Source organism: Coenobita brevimanus, chromosome 69, assembly GCF_032717465.1.
Source record: "Coenobita brevimanus isolate Jiangsu-jjx chromosome 69, ASM3271746v2, whole genome shotgun sequence".
NCBI lineage: Eukaryota > Metazoa > Arthropoda > Malacostraca > Decapoda > Coenobitidae > Coenobita > Coenobita brevimanus.
The window spans coordinates 25,226,490-25,239,414 of NC_137022.1; the positions used below are offsets into that span (position 1 = coordinate 25,226,490).

General features: G+C 40.5%; 1 protein-coding gene across 2 annotated transcripts in view; it reads left to right on the top strand.

The window, feature by feature from the left end:
• Positions 1-1,403: 1,403 nt before the first annotated feature.
• LOC145406004 (prenylated Rab acceptor protein 1) overlaps positions 1,404-12,925 on the top strand; it is an 18,438-nt gene continuing 6,916 nt past the window's right edge. The window contains exons 1-3 of one of the 2 annotated variants that reach the window (XM_080277190.1): positions 1,405-1,490; positions 6,975-7,058; positions 12,681-12,801. In XM_080277190.1, the coding sequence (XP_080133316.1) occupies positions 1,405-1,490; positions 6,975-7,058; positions 12,681-12,801 (291 nt within the window). Of the gene's footprint in view, positions 1,491-6,974; positions 7,059-12,680; positions 12,802-12,925 lie in introns of both variants that reach the window. The other variant, XM_080277191.1, reaches the window with a different exon arrangement.

Below are 12,925 nucleotides of genomic sequence, written 5' to 3' on the forward strand. Positions count from 1 at the left end.
TACACGGGTGTATACTAGATAAATTGCCGTGTGTTGTGGTTACAAAGGATTTTTTTTTTTATTCACCCAGAGACCATAAGCGTTTAGCTGTAGTATGCTGGCAGTGTGCATCTGGTTTGTGTTTAGTGTTTATGTGCAGGGACTAAGTTGCAATGTCTGTTTGGGAGTTGTTGGAGGTGGAAGGGGGAGTCATGTTTGGTGCAAAGAGTTTTTTTTTATGTTGCGCCTGTCAGACACCTATGTGCTTTGGTGGTGTCTGGCATTTGTTAGTGTAGTACATGTGATGTGGACCCATTCTTTGCATGAAGTGTACTGGGCTGTGTTGTTTAGGGAGCAAATAGGGCATATACCGTATATCATGTTTAGGGCCCACGATTGCTCTGTGTCTCTGGCTAGTGTGAGAAGCAAGGAAATGACCACTGGAGAGTCAGTTCCCTTTGTGTTAAAAACGATGTAGGAAACAGTTTACCCCGATGTAGGAGGGTGGCCTGCCAGGCTGGATCAGGGTTTCCCTAGCAGGATGAGGTTCTGTTCTCAGGCAGTCACAATTGCTTCTCTCCACTAGGGCAATGGTGGCATCAAGAGAAGGTTCCTTTGCCTTGTCTGTTTGATCATGTCAACAGTATATTTATCTCCTCCAGTTTGAAATTTTAAGAAAGTGAAATTGGAGGATGGAAGACGTAGCTGATTATGTGAGCATTTGGTAAACGCGCTCATGGTTGGGACAACTTTAATGTCCTATTGCAGCTAACAAGTCATTTTAGAACTTGAGAAAAACCCTTTCAACCAGATACTATAATTGGTGTTATTGCTTGCTGATACCAGACACACAGTTTAGCTCAGGGGTGAATTCTCAAAGTGGTGTATTGAATAAAGCCTTCATTAACCCCTTCATTTCTGTGACAATTTTCCTACAATAGAATCATCAGGAAGTAACAGGATTTTAGCATTTATGAAAAATATTCAGGTGATTTTAAGGGAGAAGAGACAGCTCTAAGTGAATGAAATCATCAGGTGGTAAAGGGGAAAAAATGAAGTCAGTTGAAGGTAAGATTATGTTAGGGGGTTGAAGATAACCTTTTCGTCTGTTGACTACAGAGGAGATACGAGTAGATGTAGCCCTTATTAACATCTTCACAACGAGAGGCTCTCCCTTGTATTGAATAAAGTCATCTGATGTTAGCTTCATAATGAAAAATGTCATGGGATTGAAGGGGGAGTATTAAGGAAAATTCGTATTGCCGCGGGGTATAAATGGCTGAACCTGCCACGTCAAGAGGAAGATGCGGCTGATATTCCTCACGCCTGGCGTTGTTGCGATTCTCTTTACCAGTATCTTATTCCCTTTTCTGCCACATCACTACTTTCATATTCTTATAATATTTGTAAACAGGACGGACCAACATGTCGGGTGGTGTAGGAGACGTGGAAATTGATATATCTGGTGATATTAATGTTCCTGAGAGGCCGAAAGACTCTTCAAAGTCAGGGTAAAGTATATTTCACTCGTATGGCTTGTACGAGAAAGAAATTTAACTTTTACCATCACTGGAATTTGTAATTGGTTATTTTTTAACTAGTTCATTCAACAGCTGATTTTGACACGTTTGAAACCCTGTACCGTTAGTTGTATTTTTCATGAGCGGATATAGAAAAAAAAAAAATGAGTAACTTGCAAACTTCGGGCATCAGTGGTTAGATAACAGTCTCGGTAAACGCGCACTAATCAGTAGAAGCACTTCTTGATAGTCTTATATTTTTCTGATTGTTTCTGGGGTGATACATAAACGTTTCTTGTTAAATCAGTTTTCCCTTTGTGTTTAGCCGTTTTGACAACTCGTGTTTGATTCATCAGCATAATGGCAGAAGTATTTAACCAAGTTAAACCTAACCAAACCTAGCTTAACTGTCTTATAATTTAACCTAACCTAGCCTTCAGAGGGAATTCGGGAAACAAAATCCACCTTTGATTATGTTCGTTAAGGTTCTTTCACAATGCCAGAAACAGTCTTAGTTACAGCTTAACCTCTAAAAGATGGGTGTTCACATATGCTGTCCAAGGGTACTAGGGCCAAAAAGATGTGTGTCCACATATGCGGTTACTCCCCCTCCCCCCAAGCCCTCACTGCCCCCAAACCCCCACTGCCCCCCAACTCCCTCCACCATCCCCCTCACTGCCCCCTACCACCCCTAATCCCCACCCCCCATCCCCCAATCTCCCAACCACACCCCCTCCTACCCCCTTACTACCTCCTACCCCCCACCCCCACTCCCTGAACCCCCCAAACCACCCCACCCCTCCAGTCCACACTGCTACCCCCACCCATCACCCCCCACCCTCACTCCCCACCTCCCCCAAGCACCCAGTCCCCATCCCCACAACTCCCACACCCCCCAACACCTCCCCCCTACAAATCCCCCACCATATTGCACCCGCCGATTATGCCCGTCCTGAGCATATGACAAACCATTCCGATGCCCGTCTTTTAGGGATTAAGGAACGTGATGATGGTAACAGGTAAAATTTTTCAGCAGGAAAAGGTAATATCCATCCATCCCATCCGTTGCCAGACACCATAATCCCGTAAAGGGTGGCCATTTGACACTGAGTTGTTTTACAGGGAGGGGCACCAACCCTCCACCAACCCACTTGTTGACACATAGGGAACATGTATGGTTTGGTTATATGGTTACCACCCAGCATTGTAAATGGTTTCTTGGCTTACAGGAAACCATTTGGCTTGTCACTCAATGTAAAGCCACCTGTAAAGGAAAGAAAAGGAATAAGAAATGTCAGGAAAGATAGGAAAAATAGGAAGAGAGAAGGGCAGGCACAGAAAAAGAATGATAAAAGCTGAGGAAGTAGGCAACACTACATCAAGTGAGTGGATGATACCACCCTGAAAATAGTCAGGAAAATATAGAAAACAAATCGGAGAAATATAACGAATTGGTAAGGTCTTTCTGCAGCTTAAAGTAAAATGTACATTTACCACGGTCTCTTCTCAGAGATATCGAACACATAACTATATGTGTCCTTTGGGTAATTTTAAAGTCCCAGCACTGCAGTACTCACGAGAAAATAGACTTTTTTTTCCAGATTGAATGAAAATGTAGGAGAGCTCTTGTGCACATAATTCACAATTGCATTTGACCATGTGGAGAGCATGAAGTATGAGAGACTGGCCAGGAAATGTATGTGATTGAGGGGGAGGCCAAGGATGAAATGAAGGGATGGATTAGAAAGATATGAAAGACATGGGTGCAAAGTTGCATTTTCGTGAGACCATTTTAGACCAGTCAAGTCCAGACAAGGTTTTCTGAACCTGCTTGATGCTTGCGAGAATGATTTTAGACCAGTTCCATCCTCAATTTGTTCTTATTGGCCAGAGGAGGGAGTGGGCAGAGTCATGACGGAGTCAGCTGAATTATGTAAAGAGAGAGAATAAGACGGTATATAATACAGCAGACCCCGAGTTACGATACCCCTAGATATGATACCCTGGCATAACGATGGGGGTAGAAATACCATCCTACCCTTCCGAACGATGGCCAAACCCCAGTATAACGATGCTTTTTTTTTTTTTTTTTTTTTTTTTTTTTTTTTTATTAGACTTAAATTTTGTGTTTAGGTTGATTTATAAACTATTTTTAAACATAGGTTAATGTGTTTTAGTCATAGATGGGATGAACATTGTCATTGTGGAGTACAGTTTAGCTAGTAAGTTTGATATTTTCTAGGCTTATTTTTGATGATTTGCAGATTTTATTTTTGGGTTGAGTTATAAACATCTTTTAGGCTTAGTTTAGCTTGTTTAAAGCTACTGGGGGTTTAGGTTAGCTTGAAACTTGTTTTTAGACTCATTTGGGTGGGATTTGGTTGGGGGGGAAACCCAAGGCACAAAAAAGGCATCCCTATACTTTACATGTTAAATCTACCCTGAGATAAGATACCCCGCCTAGCGATGGGTTTTTACTTAACCAGTTGCATTTTTAAACTGGGGTATGCCTGTATATCAATTTAGCTATAAATATTGTTGTTACTAGCATACACAGTAGTAGTTTGTATATCATATAAAAGAAAAATGCAGTATGACAGCTTCCTAGTGTGTCACTAACAGAATCATGGAAATAAGTTCTAATTACACTTGAAGCGAAATAAATGTTCAGCCTACCTTTTCAGCTAAAAGAGAACTAATAACCAGAGGCAAAGGCAGCAATACTCGTCCATAAGGAATTATTACTGGGAAGTAGTTGTAAGTGCCGTCATTACCTTATAATAATCCATTGAGACTCATGGAATTTGAATTTCTCTCCAGATATTATTATCTATCACATGCGATAGAAAGTGTTAGGGAAGAACATTGAGGTGGTTTGGTAATGTGGAGAGGATGGAGAGCGTGAGACTAACGAGGAGAGTGTATGCGAGTGAGATGGAGGGGGGGAGAGGGAGGGGGAGGCTGAGGATGGGATGGAGGGATGGAGTGGAGAGGTATATGAGAGAGGGGGATGTGAGCTGGGAGCAAGACATTGAAATGGCGTTGGACAGGGCGACATGGAGGCGATTTGTTTGTGGCCACCCCTTACAGGATTGAGGCTTCTGGGAATAGATAAAAATAATTATTTCACTACCACAGCCATAACTGATCATCTTTTTCAGTTCAGGTTTAAACAAGTATTCATTTCAAGTTGCATCTACTGCACGTTTATATCACTGTCCCATGTCACCGTTGACTTGTTTTTGAGAAATTCTACTTTTAGAATAATATTTAACTTTCACTTCTGTTTGGCATCTTTACCGTATCAGCTGTTTACCCTGAGCACACAATGCTCTTCGCTGTCCTTGTTGCCCTGTGCTTCCACGCATCCTTTATGCGCAGGAATGGTTAAACCCAGTCCTGGCTCTGTGGCAGGACCGCTTGAGACCAATCTTGACCGTGCTGATTTTTCTGAAACTGTCTCACCAGAACAGCCATGGGACTAGTCCTGATTGGTCTGAAAGCCTCACAAAAACATGGCTTGAGGGAGGGCAGCCAAATGACAGGACAGCAATGTCGAAGCAGTTTGTTTGTGGCCACCTCTTTTGAGTTTAAGGTGTTTGGATGTTGATTGATAGATTTTTTTTTTTTTTCCCCCCCCTAATAAACTGTAGCATAATTAACAGTGATAACTTCAGAAAGTTGCTGAAGTACAGTGTATAATTTTGAAGCTGTTGATTTTACAACCTCATCAGCTTTTCACACACACACAAATGGTCACCTTCTGTGGTGGACTTTCAGGTTGATTTGGCCCCAAGGTTAGTCCATCGATAGTAGTTTTTCCCCAGTTGACCATACCAAACCTAACATAAGATTAACCTAACTTAACAAGAATATGTTTTGGGTCTGAATCAGTCTCTTGTCCCCAGTATGATGCTACCACCGGTGTCAACAAACCTAACCATTTTACAGTTAGAGTTGTAGTTATTTCCACAGAATTTGTCACAGTTGAATTACACAGTTATGAAACTTATTCCCTCTCGAAGTTTTCGTCAGTCGGTAATGGGAGGTGGCCTACGTTATGTTCCCAGATTGGTCCAAGCAGTGTCAAGGAATGTACTTGTAATATCAGATTTAGGCACGAGGGTTTTAGAGCATTGTACGGTAACTTTACAGGGAAAGCAGTCATTCATATTAACCAATGGATTTTTCAGTCTTAAAATTGATATCTATCATATACTTCAGTCTTAGTCTTCCTTTCAGTTGGTCCTAAGCAAACTAGCTGGTTGTGGTAGAAGAAAAAACTGTGACAGCAGAAATTGTGTGCCTTAACCCATTGAATTTTGTGATGTTTTTTTAGTTTCATCTTGCTATCTGCAGATTTCATTAAACTTGAGAAGGAACTGCTGAAATGAAGTGGGTAATGAAATGATAATGAAACCCTTCCAGGTTAAAAAGCCTCTTCTGAGATAAAATGGTAAAGTTACAATTTAATTCAATCAGAAGACAAACATTACCTTAACAGTTCAACTCCTCTTCTCATTGGTTATTTTCTGTATTTTTCTTAATTTTTTTGGTGGTAGATAATTGTTTCCTCTTTTTATCCATGTTTGGTGTCCTGATGCGTGTTTGTTTCGTGAGCGTAAAAGCAGAGACTTAATAAACCTACTCAGAGTTATCGGTATTTATTGTTACTTAGCTAACCTTACATACACATAACTTAATCGTACATAACCTAACCTGATGACACTAATCACACCCAGCTTAAATATTAATCTAACCTAATGGAACCGTATGACCTGACAGCCTAATGTAATCTGACCCAATGTAGCCTGACTTTACTTAACCTAATCTAACCAAACCTGACTCATGGTAATTTACAACAAACCTTTCAATCACTCCTAACCTGCTGAAATGCAAAAGTAAATGAATTTAGGCAGATGTGAGTTAACTCAATTAAATGCTGGCCGTTATGCTTAAGAAATAAAATGCATTGTAAAAGTGAAACGTATAAAAATGACAGGGAAATTTATCCATGAAACGGTCATTTACCACCATATGGTCTGAAATACTTCAAAAACAAGCTGGAAGAATAAGGAATGAATTGGTAAGGTCTCTCTGCTGCTTAAGGCAAACCATAATTTTACCGAACACCTTAATCCTGGAAAGAGTGACCTCAAGTGAATCACCTCCATGTCACTCTTTCCTCTGTCATCAGGTTGCCCTCAGCTCCCACCACTCTCACTGGAGGATGGTGCAAGTTGAGTACTGTATAAGAATAAAATGATAAGTATGGGATGGTGGTGAAGGGGTTAATAGCTGTTTGAGAATTACCTGGTATTTATATTTTCCTGGGAAAAGTAACTTTTTTTTTAAGCTTCCAGCCTTTGGCTCTTTTTTTTTTTTTTTTCCATTAAAATAATCAGAAACCTTCTTGTGCTCACAACCTTACAATCACAAACTCAAACTGACACACAAGTGGCATTTTAATCACAGCAAAGAAGAAAGTGCTGAAGTGACAGAACCCCTCGACCCGTTCAGTATGTCTGTCACACCAGAAGAACCCAGCGGCTTCAGGAAGTGAGTTATGGGAATTGAGCTTTAGTGCAGAATTGTAGTGATGTTGTCTGTGGTCGTTATTCGATTTGGGGTTTTGTTTTTGTGGTATGGGTACTGGTGATGAGCTTTACAAAACTGCCTTTTCAAAAAGTGTCTCTTAGTTTAATGAAACTTTTTTTTTTTGTGCTAGTTTGTGCTATTCAAGGTCTTGTATTTTGCAGATTATTGCAGACTGATAATACATTTAAACCCTTTCAATCCAGTGATATATTTTTTATTGTATTTCTGCTGTCTCTAGACCATATCATGCCGCATTTGGCTTTTGAGAGGTTAGTTGGGCTAAAGGGGTTATAAGCAGGCCCCATTAGCCCATTCACGACAAGAGGTCTCTCCATGTTTGCATAAAATCTTGAGGTCTATCTATCTATCTATCTATTGCCAGACGCCTTAATCCCGTACGGGGTGGCCACAAACATATCGCCTCCACGTCGCCCTGTCCCCCACCATTTCACTGTCCTGCTCCCAGCTCACACCCCCCTCTCTCATATACCTCTCCACTCTATCCATCCATCTCATCCTGGGCCTCCCCCTCCCTCTCCCCTCCTCCACCTCACTCACATACACTATCCTCATCAGTCTCTCACCCTCCATCCTCTCCACATGGCCAAACCACCTCAGTGTGTTCCTCCTAACGCTTCCTATCACATCCACATCCACACCACAATGCTCCCTTATATCCTCATTTGTCAGCCTGTCTCTCCATGTGACTCCACAGGCTCCTCTTAAATAACTCATTTACACTGCTCACACTCTTGACTTGTATCCTTCCAACAACGTCCAAGCTTCACTTCCATACGTTAGAGTTGGTATCACAATACTGTCATGTACAGTAGTAACTTTTTCCCTTCCATGCTCACTTCCCTGTTTCTTATCACTGCTTTCAAGGAACCAGCAATCTTTCTTCCTTGTTGTACCCTTTCAAGCACTTCACCCTCCAAACTTCCACCCTTACTCATCACACTCCCCAAGTACTTAAACGTACTCACATTTTCCATTTCCTCACCATCCAGCCTCACTGTATATTCACTGACTTCACCTCTCTCAAAGACCATCACTTCACTCTTCCCTACATTCACCTTTAGATTCCGTTTCGTACACACTCTCCCAAACTCATCCACCAAGCCTTGCAGCTCCCCTTCATCTTCACTCAACAACACAGTATCATCTGCAAACAACAGTACAGGGAGTTTCCAAACACTGCCCTCTCTCACCAGGGCCACTTCAACATCCACTGCCCTACCTTGTATCTCTTTTATTACCCCATCCATGTACATGGAGACATGACACATCCCTGTTTCAACCCAACCTTCAAAGAGAAAAATTCACTCAGTTCACCATCCACATGCACTGCAGCCTTAGCACCATCATACATACTCTTCACAACATTCAACAACTTCCCATCTACTCCATATATTCTTAATAATGTACTTTCCACAATCCATGTCTATCCACCCTGCCTTATGCTTTCTCCAAATCCATGAAGGCCGCATACAACGTCTTTCCCTTCTCTAGAAACTTTTCCAATAAAGATCTAAGAATGAATATCTGATCTATACAACCTCTTCCCTTCCTAAAGCCTCCCTGTTCTTCTCCAACTAATTCCTCTGTTATTTCCCCTTGTCAGTATCCTACCATACACTTTTCCTATTACACTGGAGGTACTAAGAATAAATACAAAATACTGTACATCCTCAGACTGCAAGGGTCATAGCTAACCAGATAACTTTCATATTGTTGTCAGGAAAATTGTCTTGTGTAAAAGGTTCATAATTTCCTCTTAATTGATTTTTCTCTAAGAGTTGCATAATTTCTTCTTTAATCTATTGATTTTTTTTTGTAAGAGGTTCATAATTTCTTCTTTAATCTATTGATTTTTCTGTAGTGGGTTTATGATACATTCTTTATTCACAACAGCCCCTTATATTTCTGGTCATTAGCTGACTTATGAAGTTAATGACTGCCATTGATTTGTTTCTGCTTATGTGTTTTTCGACTAGTTTGGCCTGGTTCAGTACAGATATGCAGTATGTTGGAATGTGTGTGTGTGTGTGTGTGAGGGCGGAATGTTGGAGTAGTACTGTAATATGGAATGGTCACTGCATGATACTGTAGTACATATTGTAATACCTACTCTGACCTATGGAAGCAAAGCTTGGACCTTGTTGGAAGGATGCAAGAGACAGAGAGCAGTGGAAATGGGTTATTTGAGAGGAGGATGTGGAGTTACATGGAAAGACAGAATGACAAAGAAGGAAGTTAAAGATCATTGTGATGTAAATGTAGATGTGACAGAAAGCATCAGGATAAATACACTGAGGTGGTTTGGCCATGTGGAGAGGATGGAGAGTGAGAGACTAAAAAAAAAAGTGGGGTGGGTGGGGGGACTGAGGGTGAGATGAAGGGACAGAGTGGAAAGGTATGTGAGAGAGGGTGTGTAAGTTTGGGGGAGGGCATCAAAATGGCAGGGGACAGGGTGATGGAGGTGATTTGTTTGTGGCCACCCGTTATGGGATTAGGGTATCTGACTATAGATAGATAGGTAAATAGAATATGCTTCATAATACTGTACCTAGATGTGCAGTATAGTATAGCTCTCCAGGATCAAGAGCAGCAGCTGATAGGGAGTAAAAATTTGAGACTGATGAAAGTATTATTTAAGATGGGAGAAAGTACGGTGTGTGGAAATATTATTAATAACCAGAATATTGTAGAGGAAGCAGCTGGGGTGGGGTAAAATGGGAAATCTCTGAAAGGTTTAGGTTTGTTTTACAAAATGTAATGAAGAGCTAAGTAATGACAAGTGAATTAAAAACTAGAATACATTTAGGTGTTACAGTTATTTTTATGAATTGCATGCAAATATGATTTACAGAAAAGATTTTGAAACTGAGGAGAAGTTTAGTGGAGGGAGAAACAGCATGAGCTCTGTGAGCAAAAGTGGGACAGTGTTACAGTGTTTGGGTGAGAGAGAAGGAAGGGAATGAAGAGGAGAGGGAAAATATAGGTAGAGTAATGAAATATATGAACATAGAGACATGATGAATAATAATTCCTGTAGGGCATTTTTAAAAATGAAGCAGATTACTGAAGATGTGGTTTTATTGCATTTTGCCAGGTACTGTAATAATGAGCATCACATGTAATTTGGATTTCTAGGCCTGTTCCACATTAAATACAAAGGCTCCCAGGTACATTTTCTTGACAACACTATTTGACAAGTTAATATATTGTATTATGTTCATGCAGTGTGAGTCATTATACAAAAGATATAATATTTCAGGGAAGAGGTGCTAGAAAGTCTTCTGATTTTATAGGATTATAGTCGCTATATTCTTTTTAGTCAAACTTGGCCTAAAAATACAATCTATTTTGAATACTTAGCTGTAATAAGAAAGTAACACTAGATTATCATGATAGTCATAGAGTGCTTTGGAAAGGATATAGAGCCATAGCATTGTGTTAGTTTGCCATTGAACTACATGAAATAAGCACAAATAGGATGGAAAGCAGGGTCAAGTTAAGATGAAAGGACTATAGTCTGTTTCATTATATTGAACATGATAATCCTATAATTTTGGTTTTGCTGATGTTACGAATGGTGATGATAATTGCTGTAATTATCGTGATCTGTTTTATGTATAATTGTCTATCAGCTGCTCCAGAAACAGTTGTAATTTGATAATGGAGGTGTTTACTTGGAATCATCTGGGCTTCTTTGTTGTACCATCACAGGTGTTGGGAGGGCAGCAGGTGTGCATGACTGGAACAGGTGTGTTTGTGTGTGTGTGTGTGGCAAGAGGGTCAGGTACACATGTAATGGAGAGAGCAGTATTTGTGGTTGTGTGGTAAAATGTTAAGGGTGTGGGTGTGGCAGGAGGTTCACAGTAAGTGTGGAGAAAAATGTGGTTGATAGTTGGGTAATGGTGGGTGGAGTTAAGTGTGGTAGTTACAGTGAGGAGTGTGGTTGAGAAGACTGGATATGAATGTGACAGGAGGATCATTACACAATGTGAAAATTGTGGCTGACACCATAAATCCAGACATATATCTTACGGTCTGTTGCTACTTCAAACAGTTTTATTCAACCTTGGGAAAACCAATAATGGTAGGGTAGAAGTTGACTGCTCAGTTTAACCCCCTTCATTTAGAAAAGTCTCACTAGTGCAAAATAAAATGGTCTGGTGATAGTATGAATAAGAAATACTTCATCAGATACAAGGGGATTGGGATGTTGTAGTGGGGGGTCAGGTAAGAATGTGGTGGCAGTGGTGCTTGTGGAATGTGGTGGTGCTGGTGGGGTGTGGTAGTGGTGGTGGAGGTTATTGTTGCTTTAGCTTCTCCTCTGGGTAAAGGTAGTTGTGCGTGTTTAGGTAGTTTGAATGTATGCCAATATGTTATCAACAATCTCTCTCTCTCTCTCTCTCTCACAATTTATTTTGTACTCAGTTTATAATTTCCATTTCTTTCTAATGACCAAGTGTGCTGCCAAGTAATGTCACACCGGAGATGAATTGTGTTGATTTATTGCTTCTTTATCACTGATGTCCACCTAGTGTGCCTCATTTACAGTTTTAATTTCTTCGGTTTCTTCTTCTTCTTTAGTATGTTATTGTTGCTAGTGCTAGAGGATTTTGTGAACCTTTTGGCCATGATTTTTAAATCACCAACAGCTGATGAATCTACTACAGTCAAAAGAAAGCTAGGGTACCAAAAATATTGAAGAATGAAAGATTGCTGCTTTAACTGAGAGTAAAGAACTTCATATTACAGTATATTCCAACTTACAGTGGATAATTTTATTCTGCTCTTAAATTCTGTACAGTCATAGGTTATGTTTACGGGAGACCTCTTGTAACACTCCATTAACTCCCTCCATTAGCTATAGTGATTTATTTTTATTTTTTCATTTTGTTGGTAATGCTAGAGGGAAGAGGAAGAACACGGAGGTGGAAAACTATTGCTAATGTTTGGTGAAATGGGTCATACCTCCATTCACTTATTCAGGCCTTTGAAATCCATAGCTCAGCTAAAAATAGAGTTGGATCTGTACAGTCCTTGATAGATGTAGACAGTGATAAACAGAGATGCAGACGTACATACAGACTGGCAAAGGGATTGGTGTGTAGTGATAAGTGGTTGTCTAATTAGGAACAGCACTGATTGCATGTAGCCCATACTGGGTTTAATGCAAGGAGTGATTAGGCTTCATTGTTCACATAATACCACTCAGGGGTAAGTAATTGGCCACTCTCATCTTATATTTGTGGATTGAGTAGTCTAACCCTGGGCCCCTATACTCTTTATGGAGCAATAAGGGATGAAGTAGTAGAACAAGTACAAAAGTGTTTGCTATATAGATGCAAGAGAATAAAGGCCTTAATATGGAGCATCGTTAAAGTCTGCATGTATGAAGATCGAGCTTCAAGACCCCAGTACTGTATTATGCTTCATTAAAGTTCCTGATGTCTGTGAAGTACTCCATTCCAAGAAAAAACATTAGTAAGAGATAGACAGGGCTGCACCTAGAGATGCTCCCACATAAAAAAAAATATAAAGTGATAAGTAACTATATATGATCCCCAGGTTTATGATGCAGCTGCCTGCACAACTACAGCTGGCATCCCCAGCAGCTAGCGAGTGGGTGAATAGACGCAGGGAGAATGTCCGACCGTGGCTTCTCTTTCTGAACACTCACAAGTTTAAGGTAAGAACTTTGAGGGGCAGACAGGAGCAGAGGTAGGGTGTGTTGCTTGACTAAGAACAACCTGGAATATTTGTATAGTATTGGGTAAGGTGGACATAAAGAGGGAGGCCAGGATGGATTATGC